Here is a 24359-nt window from a genome sequence, read left to right as displayed (position 1 = left end):
TAAGGGCTGAGTTCTCTTCCTCTGTATAGTCATCTGAGCTTGGCACCCTCCACATGTTTACTTTGTTGCTGGGCTGGCTTCCCTGTTGGGGAGAGCTCTTCCTAAGGCTGGTGCATTCTCCTTCCCTTGTAGGAGAGAAAGGGCCTCTTGTTCTCCAAGATTGACTAGAGTCCCAAGCTTCCCTCTGGTGGGCTTACGTCATGTTCTCTCTCCTTATTCATTGCCACAGCTGGGGGAATATCATGAGCTTATTCCCTTAGTTTGACCAAGCCCACCTCTGGAGCAAAGAATAAGTCAAAACCTCTCAAATGGTGAGTGGATGGAATAGATGCTGAGTGAGCTACCACAAAGTCTGCTTCAGACACAGCTGGATCCAGGTGACCAGATTTCATCTGGAACCCAGTCATGCCCTCATGCCCTCTCCTTATCTTGTCTCTCTTCCCTTTGAATTGGTGTTGGCTTCATTCTCAAACAGCTTTTCCCCAAATGCTAGCAAAGATGATCACAATGCACAGACCAGCCTTCCTTTTTTTTTTTTTTTTTTTTTTTTTTACAGAGTCTCTGCTCTGTCACCCAGGCTGGAGTGCCAGACTTCCATCTTAAAAATGTAGCAATACCAGCAGATAGATAGGGTTTCTTTCCCATATTTCCAGCTAAAATCCTGGTTATGACTTTCATTGGCTTAGCTTAAGTATGTGACCAAACCTGAACCAATGATTTAGACCCTGGGGGAGACTGGAATGACTTGAGCCACATGGTCCAGAGAGTGGCATTAGCCTCACCCAAACCCTTGGACAGAAAGAGAAGGAGGGGAAGTCTCTTCAGGCTGGAAAGACAGAGACCACAATTGTCCACTACACAGGGTATCCAGGTCTGGGGCTGGAGTTGGGGAGCATTTACCCATTCAGTCATTTAACACATATTAACTGAGTCCTTCCTCTAGGACAGCTGTTCTTCTAGGTGCTCGGGATGCAGCAGTGCTGAGACAGCGTTGCAACAGGGATTGAGACGAGTGAACCAGCTGTATCTGAACTGTGCTGTGATGTAGATGTGTGTGGGGAGGAGAGTTCACAGACAGCTGCAGGAGCACAGAGGAAGGCCATTGACTGACACAGCTTTGGGTGGGGCGGGTCCCCGGGAAGAATTTTGAAGGCAAAACAGGAGGGAATCAGGTGCTAGGCAGAGGGAACAGCAGGTCCAAGGACCTGGAGGTGAGAGAGCATCTCAGAATGGAGCAGGAGGGACTATGATTATAATTTTTAAAAAGACCCCATACCAGTTCAGTGGGCACCCCAGCTCCATCTCCACTCTCTGCTCAATTCCATCCTTTTAAAACCAAAAGCATTTGCCTTAAAGGGACCTTGACCCATTAACCCTGGCCCCGATCCCTTTAAGTAGAACAATCCCAGGGAAGCCAGCTGAGGTTCTGACCTCCCTTTACCCAACCCTTCCCCCTGCAGCTGTTCCTTCCTGAGACCTTGAACTTGGAAAATCTTCTCGCTGAGCTAGAGAAGGGCACAGAGGAAGGGAACTAATATTTGTGTTGACCATGTGTGTAATAATATCTTAGATTTACTGAGCGCTGATGTGCCATGAATCAGGTAGGTATTTCATGGAGGCACAGAGAACTTAAGTAACCTGCCCCGAGGTCTTCCAGCTGCGAGGGGTAGAGCTGGGATTCAAACCCAGGCAGTCTGGCTCTAGAGCCATACTGGAAGCCTCTCTGAGAAGATGGGTAATAATGAGAGTTCATTGATGTGCTTTCTGTGATGTTCCACACATGGTGTGTTCTCAGTAAACACCAGCTCTTATATTGCTGCTACTGATGTGAAATTTAACACGTGCAATATCATGCTACTGATATGAAATTTAACATGAGCAATATCATGCTACTGATATGAAGTTTAACACATGCAGTAACCTCGTGTTACATATGCAGATGCTGAGAATCAGAAAGGTTGAATCACTTGCCCTGGTAGGAACTGGTTCCTCCCCATGAGTCCCCCTTTCCAGAAGGCCCTGGCTCTCTCCTCTGGTGCTCAGTGTCTCAAGTCAAGCCTGCTGGTGTCAGCCAGGGGAACATTCTTTCCCTGGAAGCCAGGGATTTCTGCCCTGCTCCTCTGCTCGCTCCTTTGGGGCTGGTCTCCCAAGGGGCACCGAATTCCCACTGGACTTATTAAAGGCTGGGGCCCAATGTGCAGCCCCTATTAGTGCTGATCCATTTCTCCCTGTCACTGAGACCTGCAAGATGGATCAGCCCCATTTTTCATCCCTCACATTTGGGGCCTCGCCAGGGCTGCACCATGTCATCTCTTTTGTTTAATATGTGTGAGGCCATTTGTCAAAATCCTGGCCCGAGAGCCTCCCCTGCGCCCTCCCCCGGTACTGGAGAGGAGAACAGCTCTGAGAAGAGATGGCACCCGCCTCTGTCTTCCTGCCCAGCAGGGAAGAACAAGCTGCAGGGCCTCTGGAAGCTGGAGGGGTTTTGAGACGCTCAAAGCCGGTTGAGTGCCAGTTTCTTAGAGGGACACCTTTGCAAGAAGTAGAAGGTCTCCATGGTTAAGAGTCTGACTGCCTGGGGTTCAAATCTCACCCCGACATACACTGCTGGGCCACCGTGGCAGCGTGGAGGGGCGGTCAAGGGTGTGGCTCCTGGAGTCAGACAGTTCGGGTTCAGATCCTGCCCCTGCCCCTCACCAGCCGGGGACCTTGGCCAAGTCACTTACCTCCTCTGCACCTCTGTGTCCTCAGCTGGAAAATGGGACAGCCCGAATTTCCGCCTCATGGGGGTCTCTTGAATTGTATTCCATTTCTCTGTTGAGGTGTACACATCACCCCCAAATCTAGTAAAAAATATGTTATTATGTAGTAATAATAGTAACTAGTAAAAATGTGTTGTTATTTGTTCTTACATTTGGTGGTGGACCGGGCTCATCTGGGCGGTGCTTGCTGGGTTCTTCCTCGAAGCTTCAGTTGGATGTCAGCTGAAGCTGAGGTCATCTGGGGCATGGTTGGGGTGGACCTCCAAGGTGGCACCTCACGACACTGGCAGCTGGTGCCGGCTGGTGGTGGCTGGCGGCTGGAGGGGCTTCACACAGCCTGGAGGCTGGGTCCATGGGGAGACTATCTCAAGAGTGAGTGTTCCAGGAGACCCAGGTGGAAACCACAGGATCTGCATGAGCCAACCTCAGAAATCACACAGTGTCACTCCTGCTGCATTCTATTGGTTAAGAGCAAGTGACAGGGCCAGCTTCAAGGGGAGGCATGAACTGCGGGAGGTGTGGCTCCCTGGAGGCCAGCTTTGGAGACAGTAACCAACACGAGGAGCTAGTGAATCAATGCATGTGGAGCACTCAGCACAGAGTGTGCTCGGTGAGTGCGAGCGCTCCTGCCCAGTCCTCCTTCTGGCGCCATGTCTCAGCTCTCCCTACCTGTGACAACGTCAGGTCAGGACCCTGATGGGTGCCCAAGCAGCTGCTTGGCTTAAGGCGGCAGGGACCAAGTGGATCAGATTAAGGTTGGGGCCGAGCAAAGTGGCTCACCTGTAATCCCAGCACCTTGAGAGGCCAAGATGGGAGAGGGGCTGGGCAAAGTGACTCACCTGTAATCCCAGCACCTTGGGAGGCCAAGGTGGGAGAATCGCCAGAGGCCGGGAATTCAAGACCAGCCTGGGCAACATAGCCAGACCCAATCTCTAAAACAATAAAAAATAAAAATAATTAGCTGGCTGTGGTGGTGCACACCTGTAGTCCCAGCCACTCAGGAGGGTAAAGTGAGAGGGACACTCAAGCCCAGGAGGTTGAGGCTGCAGTGAATTGTGTTTGTGCCACTGCACTCCAGTCTGGGCTGGAGGTTCTGTCTCAAAAAAGAAAAAAAAAAAAAGATTAAGGTTACTACACCTACTTTGTGCTGTGCACAGTGGGAGGCACTTTACAAGCCCTGAGTTGCCTGGTCCTGTCACTGATCACCAGGAGAGGGGCTGCCATCCCCCTTCAGGGACCAGGAAACAGGTTGAAAGCCACACAATTAGCCTTGGATGCTGTGAACTGCATGCAGCCGGGGCTGAACCCAGCCTGCAGATGATTTCTTAGGCCTGCCATTGTGTCTTATAAAAGTTTGGATTTATTTCTAACATCTAAAATGGTAAAACTTCTACATAAAAGTCCAGGTTTCTGATTCATGATCATTGGAAGATCTGTTCCTGCACAACCAGCATTGCCACCAGGCAGCCTGGAGATAAGGCTGAGAATGACTGAAACTTTAGATAGGCATCTGGTCTCCAGCTCACCCCAGTCCCCACCACACCCTATTGCCTTACATTTACCCATGCTTTCACACTTAGTCATCATCTGCCTGACCTTGCAGGAATTTGAGTCTGTGGCCCCTGCTTGGAATGTCAGCTTTCCTGGTGACAGCAGGAGTGTGGAAAGCTAGCCCTGCGCTTTCTGCTTCTGTTTTGCCTTTCATCAGTCTGGAGAGAAATGGAAAAAGGTCTCCTCTTACTCCTGCACACACAGTGAAATCTTATCTCAAGCATTCACTCTGCAGACTGAGGGTAGTGGGACATCGTGGTGTGGAAGATTATAAGAGCTGGAGGGCCCACAGAAGTTATGCAGTTTGGCCCATGTCACACAGCAAGAGAGTAGCAAGTTGGGCCAGATCTAGGGAAGGTTCTCACTCCTGTCCTAGTGGCCCCTTTCTGCTTCTGGGGCCCTGTCCCTGTGGAATATAGGCCTCACTGCTGTCCCTCCCTTTCTAGTCTCCATGACTATGTGGAAACAGCAGACCAGCCTCTTTCCTCTCTGGGGACCCCAGGCGGCCCCTTTGCTCTATGGAGGGGTTAGCTGGTATTCCAGCAGGCCAATCCCTTAAGGGGTTGAGTCTGCTGCTGTGATCCTACCAGAGCCTGGGTCCCAAAGACAACTGGAGAGGGTGTGTGTGCTGATGTCTCTGCTGAGAGGCTGTGTGATCAGCAGGAAGTTTGCCCTTACTCATCAGCCTGAGGCAGGTGGCTGTGGCCTCCTTTATTCTAAGACCAGGGTTGGGGAAAGGGATGTGGCTGCCCAAGGGTGCCCTGTGGGCCATGGAGGGACCAGCTGGGCCCTCAGAGCCTGCCACTATCCAGCTCCTAGTCCCATCAGCTCTTGGGCCCTAAGGGTGGCCTGGATTATGCATCTGTGCCCAGCCGTGCCCCACATGGTGAATCTGTACCCCTCTGGTCTGCAGGCAGCCAAGGCAGCCTTCCTTAGTGATCCGTTACAACCTCCCCACTGGGCAGGGCCTGGAGTAGGTTGCAAGGTGGTGTCCATGTGCCTCTAAATCTGCTCCCCCTGTGTCCCTCTGCCCCTGCTGCTCCCAGGGGACGAAGAATTGACAACCCCTCTCACCACCCTCCCCTTTTCTCCCTATGGTGTCCAATCTGCTCTTGGCTCCGGAAACCAGGCCAATCACCCACGCAGCTCCGTGTGCCAGTTCAGAAGTACAAGCTGCTAAAACCAGCAGGTGTTCTGGCCCCAAAGTTTTCAAACTGTGTATTTTTTGGGTGCGTTGGGGCCCTGGGGGGTGAGAGGAACAGGGAGATGAAGGCTCACGGATATAGCCTCTCACCCATGCTAAAACCAGAGCAGTGTTTTCATATCTGTCCTTTTCTCTGCTTTTATTTTATCTGTGTTTATCCATTCATTCCACAAGTATTTACTGAGCACCTATTATGTGCCAGGCACCATTCTAGGTGCTAAGGGATAGTAGTGAAGTGAACGAGGCTCCCATTTTCATGAAGCTGGCATTCTGGGATAGAAGAGGAGATAATCTTAAAAAACAAACACTAAGGATTCCACTTCTGAGAAGACAGAGTAGACATGCTTCGTCAATACAACTATAATCCTTGGACCTAAAGATAAAACAGACATCAGAAGACTCTGAAAGGCAGGAAGAAGACAGTAGGCTGGTTAGGGACCAAGAAACAACACGTTGCTGAGTTCTTTTTGTGTTACATATCCCACATTTGGAGCTGAAGAAGTCAGCAATTCAGAAATGCCTAAAGGACAGAAAAAAAAAAAAAAAGGCCCAACTAAAGTCCGCTTTCTCTAGCCAAAGGACCAAGAAAGGGTCAGCCCACTGAGACAGAAAACATTTAGCAATAACTTCACTACTCCAGTCACACATTACAGAAAAGAAAGATCTGTGGCTTCACCCACACCCATGCCAGGAAGGGAATGAGTGGTTAGATTTTGGTGACAATCACCAGGTGGACTTTCATCTCTGCTGGGCAGGAACAAGGTGCCCCTCTTTCTCCCTGCAGGGATTGTGTCAGAGGAGAACTAGTGGAGAGTCAGGATTTTTGCCACTGCCTTGTAGTAATAAGAACATCTCCCTCCCCATGGTGTCAGTGATGTGTGGGGAGCAGGGATGAGGCCCCCTGGCCCCTCCCAGCCAGGTATCAGCAGAGGCCTAATGGGGAGTCAGAACTCCCACCCCCACCCTCACCTGGTAAGAACCAGGAACCATCTCCATCTTGAATGTCAATGGTGGCTGATATGGTTAGGCTTTGTGTCTCCACCCAAATCTCACCTTGAATTGTAATCCCCATAATCCCCACGTGTCAAGGGAGAGACCAGGTGGAGGTAATTTGATCATAGGGGCGGTTTCCCCATGCTGTTCTTGTGATAGTGAGTTCTCATGAGATGTGCTGGTTTTATAAGGGGCTCTTCCACCTTTACTCGGCACTCCTCCTTCCTGTGTGGCCTTGTGAAGAAAGTGCCTGCTTCCTCTTCACCTTCTGCCATGATTATAAGTTTCCTGAGGCCTCCTAAGCCATGCTGAACTGAGTCAGTTAAACCTCTTCCCTTTATAAATTACACAGACTAATACACTCGCCCAGTGGGAAACCTAGACTTCTACCCCTACCTGGAAGTAACTGGGCAGAGCCTCCACCTCGCCAAAGCCACCTTGCCAGAATGATGTGAAAGGAAGCCAACTAGAGCAGACAGTTTAAACAAGATCCAGAGTCTCAAAACATACTTCAAATGTCAAGGTTGCAATTAAAATCACATACCATGCCAAGAACCAGCAAGATCTCAACTTGAACGAAAAAAGACAATCAATAGATCCATGCTGAAATGACAGAAATGTTAAAAATCATCATAAAAATGCTTCAACAAGCAGTTGCAAACACCCTTGGAAAAATAGAAAGTCTCAGGAAAGAAGTAGAAGATAGAAAGAAGGACCAAATGGCAATTTTAAAACTAAAAAATTCAATAACCAAAATAGAAAGCTCAATGGTTGGGCTCAACAGCAGAATGGAAGGGACAAAGGAAAGAATCAGTGAACTTGAAGATAGGACAATAGAAATTATTTAATTTGAACAACAGAGAGAAAATAAACTTAAAAAAATGTACAGAGCCTTAAGGACCTCTAGAACTACAACCAAAAATATAACATTGGAGTCCCAGAAGAAAAGGAGGAAGAGGGTGGGACTGGACCAAGTACTAAAAGAAATAATGGCTGAAAACTTCCCAAATCCTGTAAAAGACATAAACCTTCAGAATCAAAAGCTGAATGAATCTCTAAAATAGTATAAATTCAAAGAAATCCATACCAAGACACATCACAGTCAAACTTGAAAAAAAACTAAAGTTAAAAAAAAACAAACAAAAATGAAAACAGTGAGAAAATAACATCCTCCCTGACTACAGGGAAAAAAATTCAAGCAACAGTGGATTTTGCATCAGAAACCATGGAGGCTAGAAGGAAGTGGCACAACATTTTGAAAGAAAAAGAAAGTGAAAATGCTGAAAGAAAAGAACTATCAATTTAAAATTCTATACGCGGCAAAAATATACTTTAGAAATGAAGGGGAAATCACGACATCCTCAGATGAAGAAAAACTAAGAACATTTGTTGCCAGCAGACCTACCCTAAAAGAAAGGCTAAAGGGAGCTCTCTAAACAAAATGGAAATTTTAAAAAGGGGTTTTGAATATAAGAAAGAATGAATGAAAAATGGACAGAGAAACTTTACTTCTCCTTTTGAGTTTTCTAAATTATGTTTGATGGTTGAAGCAGAAATCATGATATAGTCTGATGTGATTCTAAATGTATACAGTGGAAATATTTAAGACAATTATATTATAAATGAAGGAAAGTAAAGGGTCACAAAGGGAGCCAAGATTTCTATGCTTTACTCAAATGTTGACACCAGTAGACTGTGATTAGTTATGCATATATAATGTAAGACCCAGAGCAACCACTAAAAAAGCTATATACAGAGATACCCTCAAAATAACTATAGATAAATCAAAACGGAATTCTAAGAACTGTTTGAGAAATCCAAGGGAACACAAGAAAAAAAAAAAGAGAAACAAAAAACAGAGGAACAAGCAGGAAAGAACAAAATTAGGTGGCAGGCCTAAGCCATAATATATCAATAATCACTTTAAATGTAAATGGTTTAAATACACCAATTAAAAGTCAGAAATTGGCCAAGTGGATTTAAAACATATGACCCAAAACTATGTGCTGTCTACAAGAAACTCACTTCAAGTATGAGGAGATAGATAGGCTGGAAGTAAAAGGATGAAAATCATCTATCATGTAAGCATTAATCAAAAGAAAGCAGGATTAGCTATATTAATATTAGATAAAGTAGACTCAGGCAAATAAAATAACCAGAAATAGACATTAAATAGTGATAAAAGAGTCAATCCACTAAGAAGACATTGCAATCCTAAATATGTATCCACCAAACATCAGAGCTGAAAATCTATAAAGGAAAAATTGATGTAGCTGAAAGGAGAAATAGGAAAATTCATAACTATAATTAGAGATTTCAATATGGCTTTCTCAACAATTAATAGAACAACCAAATGGAAAATCACCAAGGATATAAAAGAACTCAACATCATCAACCAATAGGATCTAATTGAGAAATGTTTCAAATCAAATCAGCTCTCATCCCAAGAACCTAGAAAAAGAAGGGCAAAATAAGCCCAAAGCCAGCAGAAGAAAGATGAGCAAAAGTCAATACAATTGAAAACAAAAAATAATAGAATCAATGAAACAAAAAAGCTGGTTCTTTGACAAGATAAAATTGACAAACCTCTTGCAAGAGTGACAGAGAGAGCGGACAGAGGAGAGACACAAAATGCCAATTCAGGAATGCAACAGAGGATGTTGCTGCAGACTTTGAGGACATCAAAAATACAGTAAGATCATACTACAAACAACTCTACACACATAACTTTGACAGCCTGGATGAAATAGATCAGTTTTTCTAACAGCACAAACTGCCACAATTTACCAAATGCGAAATAAGTAATTTGAATATCCCTATAACTACTAAGGAAATTTAGTTTATAAATAAAAACTTTCAAAACAGAAATCTCCAGGTCCAGATGGTTTTACTGGAACATTCCACCAAATATTTAAATAAGAATTAGCACTTTTTTTTTTTTTCAGAAAATAGAAGAGGAGAGAAAACTTTGCAATTCACTTTATGAAGCTAACATTACCCTGTTATTAAAACCAAAGGTAGTGCAAAGAACCGCAGACTAATAGACACCATGAATATAGATGCAAAAATCCTTAGCAAAACAATAGCACATAGAAGTCAGCAATATATAAAAATAATTATACATCGTGATAAGTGGGGCTTATTCTAGGGATTCTGGCTGCTTCAATATTTGAAAAATCAGTCAGTGTCATTCACCATATTAACAGGCTAAAGAAGAAAAAAATCACATGACCATATTAATTGATACAGAAAAAGCATTTGACACAATTCAACATTGATTCATACTTTTTTAAAAACTCTCAGAAAATTCAGAATAAAGGGGAACTTCCTCAACTTGATAAAGACCATCTACAAAACATCTACAGCTAACATTATACTTAATGTTGAAAGACTGTTTTCTTTCTTTTTTTTTTTTTTTTTTTTTTTTTTTTTTTTTTTTTTTTTTTTTAATTTTAATTTTTTTTATTATACTTTAAGTTTTGGGGTACATGTGCACATTGTGCAGGTTAGTTACATATGTATACATGTGCCATGCTGGTGTGCTGCACCCATTAACTCGTCATTTAGCATTAGGTATATCTCCTAATGCTATCCCTCCCCCCTCCCCCCACCCCACAACAGTCCCCAGAGTGTGATGTTCCCCTTCCTGTGTCCATGTGTTCTCATTGTTCAATTCCCACCTATGAGTGAGAATATGCGGTGTTTGGTTTTTTGTTCTTGCGATAATTTACTGAGAATGATGATTTCCAATTTCATCCATGTCCCTACAAAGGACATGAACTCATCCTTTTTTATGGCTGCATAGTATTCCATGGTGTGTATGTGCCACATTTTCTTTTTTTTTTTTTTTTAACTTGCTACTATTTTATTTTTTTCTTTTTAAAGTAGTCCTTTTTTTTTTTTTTTTTTTTCTTTTTTATTGATCATTCTTGGGTGTTTCTTGCAGAGGGGGATTTGGCAGGGTCACAGGACAATAGTGGAGGGAAGGTCAGCAGATAAACAAGTGAACAAAGTTCTCTGGTTTTCCTAGGCAGAGGACCCTGCGGCCCTCCGCAGTGTTTGTGTCCCTGGGTACTTGAGATTAAGGAGTGGTGATGACTCTTAACGAACATGCTGCCTTCAAGCATCTGTTTAACAAAGCACATCTTGCACCGCCCTTAATCCATTCAACCCTGAGTGGATACAGCACATGTTTCAGAGAGCACAGGGTTGGGGGTAAGGTCACAGATCAACAGGATCCCAAGGCAGAGGAATTTTTCTTAGTACAGAACAAAATGAAAAGTCTCCCATGTCTACCTCTTTCTACACAGACACAGCAACCATCCGATTTCTCAATCTTTTCCCCACCTTTCCCCCCTTTCTATTCCACAAAACCGCCATTGTCTTCATGGCCCGTTCTCAATGAGCTGTTGAGTACACCTCCCAGATGGGGTGGTGGCCGGGCAGAGGAGCTCCTCACTTCCCAGTAGGGGCGGCCGGGCAGAAGCGCCCCTCACCTCCCGGACGGGGCGGCTGGCCGGGCGGGGGCTGACCCCCCCCACCTCCCTCCCGGACGGGGCGGCTGGCTGGGTGGGGGGCTGACCCCCCACCTCCCTCCCGGACAGGGCGGCTGGCCGGGCAGAGGGGCTCCTCACTTCCCAGTAGGGGCGGCCGGGCAGAGGCGCCCCTCACTTCCCCGACGGGGCGGCTGGCCCGGCGGGGGGCTGACCCCCCCACCTCCCTCCCGGAGGGGGCGGCTGGCCGGGCAGAGGGGCTCCTCACTTCCCGGTAGGGGTGGCCGGGCAGAGGCGCCCCTCACCTCCTGGACAGGGCGGCTGGCCGGGCGGGGGGCTGATCCCCCCACCTCCCTCCCGGACGGGGTGGCTGGCCGGGCGGGGGGCTGACCCCCCCACCTCCCTCCCGGACGGGGCGGCTGGCCGGGCGGGGGGCTGACCCCCCACCTCCCTCCCGGACGGGGCGGCTGGCCGGGCGGGGGGCTGACCCCCCCACCACCCTCCCGGACGGGGCGGCTGGCCGGGTGGGGGGCTGACCCCCCCACCTCCCTCCCGGACGGGGCGGCTGGCCGGGCGGGGGGCTGACCCCCCACCTCCCTCCCGGATGGGGCGGCTGGCCGGGCGGGGGGCTGACCCCCCCACCTCCCTCCCGGACGGGGTGGCTGGCCGGGCAGAGGGGCTCCTCACTTCCCAGTAGGGGCGGCCGGGCAGAGGCGCCCCCCCCCACCTCCTGGACGGGGCGGCTGGCCGGGCGGGGGGCTGATCCCCCCACCTCCCTCCCGGACGGGGCGGCTGGCCGGGCGGGGGGCTGACCCCCCCACCTCCCTCCCGGATGGGGCGGCTGGCCGGGAGGGGGGCTGACCCCCCCACCTCCCTCCCGGATGGGGTGGCTGGCCGGGCAGAGGGGCTCCTCACTTCCCAGTAGGGGCGGCCGGGCAGAGGCACCCCTCGCCTCCCGGATGGGGCGGCTGGCCAGGCGGGGGGCTGACCCCCCCACCTCCCTCCCGGACGAGGCGGCTGGCCGGGCAGAGGGGCTCCTCACTTCCCGGTAGGGGCGGCCGGGCAGAGGTGCCCCTCACCTCCCGGACGGGGCGGCTGGCCGGGCGGGGGGCTGACCCCCCCACCTCCCTCCCAGACGAGGAGGGAGGACGCTCCTCACTTCTCAGACGGGATGGCTGCCGGGCGGAGGGGCTCCTCACTTCTCAGACGGGGCGGTTGCCAGGCAGAGGGTCTCCTCACTTCCCAGTAGGGGCGGCCGGGCAGAGACACTCCTCACATCACGGACGGGGCGGCAGGGCAGAGGTGCTCCCCACATCTCAGACGATGGGCGGCCGGGCAGAGACGCTCCTCACTTCCCAGATGTGATGGCGGCCGGGAAGAGGCGCTCCTCACTTCCTAGATGGGATGGCGGCCGGGCAGAGATGCTCCTCACTTTCCAGACTGGGCAGCCAGGCAGAGGGGCTCCTCACATCCCAGACAATGGGCAGTCAGGCGGAGACGCTCCTCACTTCCCAGACGGGGTGGCTGCCAGGCAGAGGCTGCAATCTCGGCACTTAGGGAGGCCAAGGCAGGCGGCTGGGAGGTGGTTGTAGCGAGCCGAGATCACGCCACTGCACTCCAGCCTGGGCACCATTGAGCACTGAGTTAACGAGACTCCGTCTGCAATCCCGGCACCTCGGGAGGCCAAGGCTGGTGGATCACTCGCGGTTAGGAGCTGGAGACCAGCCCAGCCGACACATCGAAACCCCATCTCCACCAAAAAAATACGAAAACCAGTCAGGCGTGGCGGCGCACGCCTGCAATCGCAGGCACTCGGCAGGCTGAGGCAGGAGAATCGGGCAGGGAGGTTGCAGTGAGCTGAGATGGCAGCAGTACCGTCCAGCTTCGGCTCGGCATCAGAGGGAGACCCTGGAAAGAGGGGAGAGGGGAGAGGGGAGAGGGGAGAGGGGAGAGGGGGGAGGGGGGAGGGGAGAGGGGAGAGGGGAGAGGGGAGAGGGGAGAGGGGAGAGGGAGCTCTATCTACCACACAGTCCCAAGACTGTTTTCTTTCTAAGATTGAGAACACCATTATTATTCAACATAGTGCTGGAAGTTCTAACTAAAAATAAGACGTAAAAGACATGCAATACATAAGACATGAAAAGAAAATAAAAAGTATACAGATTGTAATAGAAATAAAATATAACTATTTGTGGATGTTATGATTATCTGTGTAGACAAATTCAAGGAATCTACCAAAAAAATTGCCTAGACCTAATAAATAAGTTTAGTGTTGTCTTAGGATAGAAGATAAAAATACAAAATCAATTGTATTTTTATAAACTAGCAATGAACATTCGGACAACAAAATTAAAAATATGTATCATTTATACTAAAAAAGTGAAATAGACATAAATCTAACAAAACACTTACAGGACTTGTACACTGAAAACTGTAAACCACAGAAAAATACCAATGAAAGAAATCAAGGAAGATCTAAATAAATGGGTAGATATACTATGTTCATGGATCAGAACACTCAGTATATAGCGAAGACATCAAATTTCTTATAGATATAGAGAAAAGTATTCTAAAATTTATATGGAAAGGCGAAGGAATTAGAATTTCTAAAACAATTTTGAAAAAGAAGAATAAGGCAGGATGAATTAGAGTACTCAATTTGAAAACTTATTGTATAGCTACAATACTCCAGACTGTGTGATATTAGTGGAAGGATAGGCACATAGATCAATGAAAAAAAAAATAGAGAACTCAGAAATAGACCAATACAGATATGCCCAACTAATTTTTGACAAAGGTACAAATCAGTTCACTGTGTGTGGGTGTGTGGTAGTGGCAGGGGTGGGGCAGGCAGGGAATGGCCTTTTCAACAAATGGTGCTGGAGCTATTGGACATTCACTGGCAAAAATAAACAATCAGCCTTACTTTAAACTGCACACCACTTGCAAAAATTAATTTAAAATGGATCACAGATTTAAGTATAAAATGTAAAACTGTAAAACTTTTAGAAAAGTAAGAGAAAATCTTTGGAATCTAGGACTAGGCAAAAAGTTCTTATATTTGGTATCAAACACATAAAAGGAAAAATGGATTAATGTAATTCATCAAAACTAAATACATTTGTTCCACAAGAGACCCTATTAAGAGATTGATGAGAAAGCTATAGACTGAGAGAATATATTTGTAAACCACATTTCTGACAAAGAACTAATCTCTAGGATATACAAAGACCTCTAAAACCCCAATAGTAAACAACAACAAAACAATCCAATTAGAAAGTGGGCAAAAAACACCAATAGACATTTTGCCAAAGAGGATATACACAGATAGCAAATAAACAAATGAAAAGTTGTTCAACCTCATTAGCTGTTATGGAAGTGCAAATTAAAGCCACAATGAGATATTATTACGCGTTTATCAGAATAGCTAAAATAAAAAATAGTGACACCACCAAATTCTGGTGAGGATGTGAAGAAACTCATACATTGCTGGCAGGAATACTGTATTTAGCAATATAAAGGAACAAACTACTGATGCACATAACAACTTGGATGATGCTCCAGATAATTATGTTGGGTGAAAAAAAGCCAATCCCATACATACTCCTGTATGATTTTATTTATGTAAAATACTTGAAGAGGTAAAATTATTGAAATGAAGAACAGGTGGCTTTCAGGATTTGTGGGAGGTCAGGAGGGAAGTGGCTGTAGCTATAAACGGCACAGAAGAGATCCTTGGTCTGTAGTTTGACTGTATCAATGTCAATATCCTGCTTGTGATATTGTAATATTGTATTACACTAGTTTTGCAAGAGTTTACCATTGGGGGAAACTGGCTAAAGGGCACATGGGTTCTCTCTCTATATCATTTCTTACAGCTGTTTGTGAATCTGTAATTATCTCAAAAGGAAAAATTTAATTGAAAAACAAGAGTAAATAAATGAAAGGAAAAAAGATAAAAAGAATCACGGGGTGTGATAAGGGCTGAGATGAAACTAAACAGGGGCATGTGATACAGAATGATGGAGAGGGGGCTTCTTAGAGATGGTAGACAGAAAATGCCCACTGAGGAAGGGGTGACATTCACAGGTGAGAAGGGACCAGCTGGGCAAAAAGCCTGGGTAAAGCTTGGAAAGCAGCGAGTCCAGGGATTCCACAGGGAGGGAAGGCAATGGGGGAGGTAGGTTTGGGAATGAGCTTTGAGTTTTTTGAGGAGTGGAAAAGAGACCGTAGGGCTGGGATGTGGAGAGCCTGAGAAATCAAGCTCAGGGTGACATGTTATTTGAAAAAAGATCTTGCATGTAAAGTACATGGAAAGGCGGGGATGTAGGCTTTTCTTCTAGCACAGTCTGACTTTGTGCCTGTCCAGCCATTGCCTGTCTGGCTCTGCTCCACCCCATAGCATCTGTTTCTGGGGCCCTTGGGCTCTAGCAAACCCCCTCTCTCCCCAGGGAAGTTCCCTCCACACACTCAGTTACTGGACTCCACCACTCCTGCAAGGTATTTTTCTTTGCTCAGGCCTTTAGTTTGAGAATCCCCTGCTCTGTCCCCTGACTGGGCCATCAGGGTTGAGTCAGACTTGGTCACCCTTAAGATCCTTGGCTATAAAGACTAGAAATTCACGTCGAAACTAACTCATGCAAAAAAAGGAGAATTTATAGCAAGTAAACATATAATAACTTTGGTTCCCAATGACCAAAACTCAATTCCAACTGGCTTCAGGGTAGAAAAAAATCAAGGAAAAAAAAAAAAAGAAACTGAGACTTCCATGATTGAAAAGTTCAGGGATAATGGCTTCAGCTCAGGGATCCAGCCCCTTTTCATGGCTCTGCTTTCTTTTGGGTCAATTTCATTCTCAGGCTGGGTGGTGGCAAGAGGGTCCCCAGCAACTCCTGGCTCAAATCCCACCAGCTTAGCACCACAGAAGAAAGATGAGCTTTGTTTCCCAGTAGCTTCAGCCAAGTCCAGGAGTTGAGTCTCATGAACCTGACTTGGGTCATGTGCCCACCCCCCAACCAATTACTGTTGCCAGAGAAAAGCAGCATTTTCATTAGCCAAGCCGAGGTCATGTGCTCACATGGATGTTGGGGTTGGGGCCAGCCCCACACAAAACAAATGGCCTGAGAAGAAGGGAGTGATCCCTTAACAGAATTGGAGTGTGGTTACCAAAAGGAAGAATGGCTACTGAGCAGGCAAAACCAACATACTCCTTACTCATGGAATCCAGAAAAAGCCTACTTGTTCATTCTCTATCCTCGGGTTCTGAGTTTCCATCATGCTAGTATAAAGAGACATCCCAGGTTGAAGTAGAATCTTCAGCTTTGTTGCTCAGGAGAGAGTATCTGATTGGACCAGCTTTGGCCAGATGGTCAGCCCTTGTCCTGTCATCTATGAATGGTGGGGGGTGGTGAGTCACATGCTGGACACTTTGGTGGACAGGGAAGCTCTTAGAGGGGCCGGGCTGATATCCTAAAACTGTCTATTACAGACACTCAGGGCTTCTGGAAGATCTACATCAGCTCCTTATCATGAAAGAAACGGGAACTCTATCAATGGGTTTGGTGTTAAGGGAAATAGATGGTCCTTTTGAGGATCCCTTTGAGAAAGGCTGAGTCCTCAGATTTTTTCCTTGCTTTCCTTCTGGGGTGCTCAGGGGCTGTCAAGGGGAAAAGCAGTGGGTGCAGGCAGTGGGCTTCATTGACCATGGGGAATGCAGGGGTGGTGATGATGTTTAGAAACCAGCTGGGTGGGCTGGCAGCAGGGGAGGCCTGGAGCTCCCAGGCAATGCAGGGTTGGAACAGCAAAATTGAGTCCCTGATTTGGAGGAAACCAGTTACCAAGGCAGAGACTGAAGAACAGGGATCCAGGAGCCAGGCCAGAGGTAACTGAGGCCAGGCAGGTACCCCACTCCTGGTACTAAACGTTGAATGCATAGTCTTGATCAGAGGAAACAGGCAGGCCATTTCTAGAGCTGGAACTGGATCAGCTGAGTCTCCTCGCTCTACCCCACCCTTCCTACCTTTCCAAGTGTGGATAGGACAAATTCTCCAGGTTTGGGCTGGGCTCAGCATGTACATCAAGTGAGGGCTGCCAAGAGTCCCAGCTGTACAGAAAGTTGTGGAGGAGAGAGCCAAGCAGGTCATTAATTATAACCTCATCTCTCAGGGGGAGAGTTTACAAACCAAGTCATATGGAAGTGGGTAATGAGGATGTTAATATTAATGATAATAATGACAGCAAGACTTTCTTGAGTGCCTACTATGTGCCAGACACTATTCTAAGATGGTTTCAGTGGATCATCTCCTTTAATCCTTGTAACAACCCTATGAGGTAGTGCTGTTGTCCATTACGATGAACGTGAGGAGGTGCTGGGAGCAGTGGCACATACCTATAATCCCAGTACTTTGGGAGGCTGAGGCAGGAGGATCACTTGAGCCCAGGAAGTTGAGGCTGCAGTAAGCTATGATCGCACCATTGCACTTCAGCCTGGGCAACAGAGCGAATCCCTGTGTTTAAAAAAAATAGTCATGAGGAATGTGAAACAGAAAGGGTTGGCATCTTTCCCAGGGTCATACATGAACAAAGGTAACTTAACTTTCATAAAAAATGAGCTTTTAGGGTGTCTTCCCCCATCTCCTTCTCCATCACCAACTCCAGCTAATCTTCTTATGCATCCTCACTTCTGCTCCCCAAACCTCCCACAGTTTGTAGAACATTCCCTGCTGTTTGATGCCTCCATGCCTTTGTACACACTATTCCTTCTCCTGGAATGCCCTTTCCCCCGGCCAACTCTCACTCTCCTTACCAGACTGAACATAAGTGTCGCTGTATTTTGGGTAACTTTCCTTGATGCCAGCCCCCTTGGACAGAATGATTCACTCTCTTCTTGCCTCCCCATAATGAACTCTGTTACATCTGCATCACAATGTGCAGATAATTCTCTGTCTCCCAGACTGTGAGTGGGGCAGGGACCAAGTCTTATCCTTCTCTGTGGCAGTAACTGCTTAAGTACCAGAGGAAAAGGCAGCCATGCAGGGATGAATGAATGTTTGGTGGGTGTGGGATTTTTCCTGTCCCTTGCCCACCCTCACGATGGCATCTCTCTCCTGATCTCTTGGCAGCCTGGCGTGGGGCTCCTTTACCTGCTGCATGGCAGCCTCTGTCACCACGCTCAACTCCTACACCAAGACGGTCATTGAGTTCCGGCACAAGCGCAAGGTCTTTGAGCAGGGCTACCGGGAAGAGCCGACCTTCATAGACCCTGAGGCCATCAAGTACTTCCGGGAGAGGTCAGTGCACAGGGGGTTACCTCTGGCCACCACGGGGACTCTAAAGCCCACGGCCTGGCCTCAGTGGCCACCGGGCCCCAGTCAAAAACTGGAATGAATGGTATGACAGAGGGGTTATGGAGGGGGGAGGCAGAAGAAGGCAGAGTTTGGACGCCACTATGTCAGAATTTCTGGGATATTTTAATGTTTTATAGGTCATGAGGTTGCCTTGGGCTTATGTGATCAAAGCACTAGAAACCCAGAAGGGAACCAAGTTTGAGCATTTACCATTAGGTCCTATGCTTCTTGGAACCATGATAAAGAGATAAAGAAGCCGAACCAAGGTTTCCTTCTTGGGCTCTGTCATGGCATTGAGTGAAAAGAGGACCCAGCTGTGGGATTGGTGATGGCTGCAGGAGGAGGATGGCTTCTCGATGTTGGGAACTACATGTAATCACCCAAGTCTTCAGGGTCCAGCTGGGATTAGAGGAGGTGACAATAAACAGTGGGTGGGTAGATGGATAGACAGATGGCTGGACAGGTGAGCGGGTGGATGGGTAGGTAGATGGATGGCTGGATGAATGGATGGATCAATAGGTGAGTGAGTGGATGGGTAGGTGATGGATGGATGGATGGATGGATGGATGGATGGATGGATGATTGGGTGGATAGGGTGGATAGGTAGGTGGATGGATGGACAAGTGGACAGACGGGTAGGTGGATGGATGGATGGATAGGTGTGTTGGTGGATGGGTAGGTAGATGGATGGATGGATAGGTGTGTTGGTGGATGGGTAGGTAGATGGATGGATGGATGAGTGGTGGATGGGTAGGTGAAGGGATGGATGGATGGATGGATGGATGGAATGGTGAGTGGGTGGATGGGTAGATGGATGAATGGTTGGATGAATGGATTGATAAGTAAGTAGGCAGAGGTATAGATGAGTAGGTATGAGTGGAAGGACAGACAGGCAGAAGGCTGGCTGGATGAATTTCAGGAGTTTAGAAGCTGGAGATATCCTTAGGCAGAACTCCTCCCAGACACCTTCTTCTGATGAAGCCACTCAGAGAGAGCATCAGCAGCCTGAAACCAGAAATTTCTGAGCTTTTCCTCCAGGGGATGAGTTCATTGTTGCTGCTGTATCCACCTCACTCTGTACTGCTCTCCTGGCTCCACCCAGAACTGCTCCTATGGGCCAGCTACCACTACCACTCTCCAACCTAGTGTCAACCTACACCCTGCTAGCTGCTCCAGTCTCTTCTGGGCTGTCAGGGTCTGCTGCCCTCTTTAACTCAGCCCACATCCTTAGAGCTGCTGTGCCTATGTTTGTGGCAGGGCTTGCAGAATCACAGGCTGTTACTCTCTCTGAGCTCTGTCTGCCTCCCAGGCCTATCCCAATCAGTAGCAGCACCTAGAGGTACCCACGAATGGCCGATCTGGCCTGGGGTCCCTATGCTCCCAGTCTCTCCTCTTGAGAGAGGGGATATAGAACAGCAGCCCTAGGTCAGAGCCAACCATCATAACTGCCATTTATGGAGCACAAGTTATGTGCCAGGCCCTGTGCCCAGGAATTTCATTTCATCCTTAAGACTTCACTATGCAGTTAGGACTGTTAGCTCCATTTTACAGATGAGGAAAACTGAGGCTCAGAGAAGTTAAGACACTTATGTAAGGTTGCACAGTGATGGAAGGGGAGTTGGGCCCCAGGTCTGGGTGGCTCTTTCCTAGAATGAAGAAAATCAGAGCTGGCAGTGCCTCAGGATCAGGCCACCCAGATTCAAGAGGTAGCCCCAGGATTTAACTCAGGCAGCTGCTTGAGCCCATGCAGGTGCTGTTATGCCCTGGACAGATCTGCTCAGTACTCACAGTTCATGAACAGGCTGGGGGCTTCTCACAAGTCCATGTGACTCTCAGCCTTGAGGACCCTCTTTGACCCCAGAATCTGCTTTGCCCAACACATGGGGCTTACTGGAATGCCCAGGAGACTGATACTGTCAGGAGTTGGTGGGTGTTGGTGGATGAAGACCCACCTTCCCACCCTTGGGTGCAAAACGGCCTGGGGCACGCTCTGCCATGGGACTGGTCTCCAGGTGCCCTTAGCAGGGATCAGCCTTTATCACATCCTCTGCTGGCTCCGTCCCTTCCCTGTCGCACTTCCCTTCTTCCCTACCCATAGTTCCTGGGACCGCCTCCCCTCAAGAAAACTACCTTTACCCAAATCCTTATCACAGGGCCTACTTCTGGGGGAGCTGAAGGAGATGGGCATTAACGCCTTTCAGTGGCAGGAAGGCATCACTGCACATCCTCAGGGCTCAGCAGAGGACGAGGAGGAGGAAGGGGACAGGAGGCTGCAGGGTGGGGCAGCAATGAGGAGCTGGACTGTCTGTGGGGCCCTTGGGAGGGCTTCAGTCAGAAGAGAAGCATGGCAGCACATGGGGTGGGGAGGCCCACACAGGTACCCTGACTGTAACAGGCCCCTCTCTCAGCCTGCCACTGTGTCTTTCCCCAGCCACATCAGCCTCCTTTCCATCCCTCAGGCACTCCAAGTGCCTCCCCACCTTGGGACCTTTCTACTTACTGTGCCACGGGATGCTTCCGTGAGGCCTCTCCTGATCACTGGGTCTAAACACACACTCCCCACAACCTTATCCTAGACACTCTAACCCATTGCTATTTTTTATGTTTTGGAGACAGGGTCTCACTCTGTTGCTGTATTAGTCCGTTCTCATGCTGCTAATAAAGACACAACTGAGACTGGGTAATTTATCAAAGAAAGAGGTTTAATTGACTCACAGTTCAGAAGGGCTGGGGAGGCCTCAGGAAACTTAGAAGTATGGCAGAAGGGGAAGCAAACACGTCCTTCTTCACATGGCGGCAGCAGGAGAAATGCCGAGCAAAGTGGAGAAAAGCCCCTTATAAAGCCATTAGCTCTCATGAGAACTCACTATCATGAGAACATTATAGGGGTAACTGTCCCCATGATTCAATTACCCCCCACTGGATCCCTCCAATGACAGATGAGGATTATGGGCACTCCAATTCAAGATGAGATTTGGGTGGACACAGCTAAACCATATCAGTCACCCAGACTGAGTACAGTGACACAAGCACAGCTCACTGCAGCCTCGACCTCCTGGGCTTAAGTGGTCCTCCCTCCTTGGCCTCCCAAGTAACATGTGCCACCATGACTGGCTAATTTTTTCATTTTTAGTAAAGATGGGGGCCTTGCTATTGGTTGCCCCAGATGGCTTCAAACTCCTAGCCGCAAGCAATCCTCTGACCTCAGCCTCCCAAAGTGCTGGGATCACAGGCATGAGCCACTATGCCTGGCACCATTTCTATTTTTTCATAGCACCTGATACAACCTGCCAGGATTTTCTTTATTTGTTTGCCAGTTTGCAGACTGTGAGCTCTGGGATAGAAGACCTATGCCGTCTTGTTTCCCACTGTGGACCAGGAGCCTAGAATTGGGCCAGGCGCCTACTAGGAGCTCATTCAGGGTTTTCTGGTGATTGACTAGACTCTTGTCTTTGGAGGCCTCAGCCCTGGCTCCCTCATGCTCTTTTATTTCCGTCTCCACCATCATCTCGCTGATTCAGTGCCCCAGCACTTCCATGCCAAAGCCCCAGGAGAGAGGATGTGATTGCTCGGTGTAGGTCAGGTGTTCAGTCCCGGGCCAGGCAGCAGTGGCCAGGAAGATCCGGCTAACCTGGCATGCGGCTCATCTCGTCCCAGGCTGTGGATGGTGGCAATGCCCAGCATGGCACAGGGCCCGGAGTGGGCACTCAGCAAGTGTTTGCAATAGACACATAAGCAGCCAGATGTCCAAAGCTGCCCCATTAGCACTGCGGTCAGTTGCCACCCCTGCTACAGAGATTCACCTCCTTGGGCATCTGTGGGTAAAACACACCTCATTTTGCTGAGGCAGAAGACAAGACCTCTCCGTACCCCATCAACAAGAAGCTGCTGTTTGCTGGTGCCCCAGTTCCAATGGCTCCTAGCAGCTCAGCCCCAAGATGAATTCTTCCCAGCATATGTGCAGAACATCACTTTACACATTCTTAATGAACATTATGCAGAGGTTCATCAAATTTTATTTCCCTTCCCCTCTGAGGAGAGCATTTCAGCTTAGCCAGGCTGTTCTATTTCTTTTCCTTTTTTTTTTTTTTTTTTTTTTGTGCTTTCCCTACAAAGAGCTCAGAGCACATAGATGTCTGCATAGGTTTGCAGGATGGCTCAGATGCAGGGCTGACATCTTACAGTGGCCAGCATCCTTGGAGCCGCAGCCAGGGACTCAAGGGAGGGCGATCCATGGCCCCACCTGCCCAGGTTTCCTTCTCCTCCACGGGGGACAGAGGGTGCTGTGGAAAGAGCAGGGGTTTGGAGTGAGTTTTCCAAATCTATCTCTTTGCTGCTATGTAATTTGGGGTGAGGCGCTGAGCCCCTCTGAGCCTGTTTCCTGTGACCCAGGATGGGAGAATCCAGAGCTCTTGGTGTCTCAGGGAGGCTCAAATTTGAAAACCCATGTGACATGCCGCGCCAAGTGCCTGGCACATGGAGGGCTTTTTGTGTGTGAGTTCCTGTCCCTTCTGCTCCTAATGCCCTCGCCAGACCCCAGAGTGAAGCATGAGCTTGGTCATGACCAGCTTAGGATGGAGATGGCGAGGGTGTTTCGAAGCATGGCTGATAATCCCGTTATTATCTGTGGCCCTGTATAAGGCTCTCCTCTAAATACCTCAGATGTGACTCAGTTAATTTCTGCGATGCCTTTCTGGGTGTAAGTGTTATTGTCACCTCCATTTTACAGATGGCAAATCGAGGCACAGAGAGGGAGGGCGACTTGCCCCAGGTCACACAGCTGGTAAGTGCCAGAGCTGGGATTTAAGCCCAGGCCACATAGTCCTTCCCTGTGCTGTGTGGCCTCTCAGGCTTGATCAATTATCTCTGCTGGGTATTGAGCTAGGACCTGGGCACGCAATGAGAGTAAAGGGAGTCCCATGGCTGAGGAGTTCATCGTAGGAGGGGCAGGTGAGGTGAGAGACAGACCGTGAGTGGGTTTCTGGTATGATGCACTCTGTGGGACAGAGCTCATGGGCTCCCTCACGCCCCCACGTTTCCTATCTGTGGGAGAGGGCTTTCTGGAGCCCATTTCATCCAAGCCTTTCCTGCTGTCCTCCTGGAGACCAGCGACAAGGTAGTGCCCTGCGGGGGCTGATGGACAGGAAGAAATTAAACTGTCCCTTTCCCACCCCTACCCCCACCACCCACGTCCTGTTGGATTACCCTCTGCAAGAGCCGACTGCATGGCTGAGGAGCAGTTGGGCAGATTTGAAATGGTGTTCAGCGCTGTCGAAGAAAGGCATATTATGTGTGTGTGTGCGCGTCTGTGTGCGTGTGCGTATGCATGTGCACATGGTCATGTGGAAGGACCAGTATGCACATGTGTTGGGTTTGCTGGATTGGACGGCCTGCACCCCCCAATTCCTGCCCCACCCCTGAGAAACATCTGGAATTAAACCCTCCCAGCGTCACCCTGCCTGTCGTCCCCTCCTTCGTCTTAATCGGGCCTCCCAAGGGGAGGGTCAGATGCTGCTGAATGAAAGGTAAATATTTGCAGATTGGGGCTTTCTTGAATACTTAATGCTCAGATCTGGTTTAACAATGTGTGGAAGAAAATGAGACCTGTTGGATTGGATCCCAGAGGGAATTCAGCTGTGCCAAACAAATGACCCGCCTCACTTGAGAACGTGGCACCGTGTGGGGGACGGAAGCCCCCGGAGCTTTTTGGGAGGGCAGATCTTCCTTCCTGGGACCCCTGCACCTCTCTCTGTACCACTTAGGACTCTCTGAAATTACTTGTTTATTTATTTTCGTGTTTATGTCTGGCCCATTTCGGTGCACACTCCACGAGAGCAGGGAGCCTGCTTTTCCTGGTTCCCACTCTGTCCCCGCACCTAGAACCACAGAGGCCCAATCAATTACGGTATTAATTATTAACAATATTAGGCCAGGCTCGGTGGCTCACGCCTGTGGTCCTGGCACTTGGGAGGCTGATGCAGGCAGATCACTTAAGTCCAGGAGCTCGAGA

The 24359-nt window shown here is 48.6% G+C and overlaps 1 protein-coding gene across 4 annotated transcripts in view; it reads left to right on the top strand.

Moving 5' to 3' along the window:
* The window catches only part of GSG1L (GSG1 like), a 278788-nt gene that overhangs the window by 219705 nt on the left and 34724 nt on the right, over window positions 1-24359 (top strand). For 3 of the 4 annotated variants that reach the window (XM_034951145.4, XM_034951144.4, XM_008959906.4), the window contains one exon: window positions 18125-18292. The exons of the other annotated variant lie outside the window; for it this stretch is intronic. In XM_034951145.4, the coding sequence (XP_034807036.1) occupies window positions 18125-18292 (168 nt within the window). The remainder of the gene's footprint in view (window positions 1-18124; window positions 18293-24359) is intronic. 4 annotated transcript variants of the gene reach the window in all.

This window comes from Pan paniscus, chromosome 18 (genome assembly GCF_029289425.2).
Source record: "Pan paniscus chromosome 18, NHGRI_mPanPan1-v2.0_pri, whole genome shotgun sequence".
Classification (NCBI taxonomy): Eukaryota; Metazoa; Chordata; class Mammalia; order Primates; family Hominidae; genus Pan; species Pan paniscus.
Note: the sequence above shows the minus strand (reverse complement) of the source record. Positions and strands in the feature narration are given on the sequence as shown.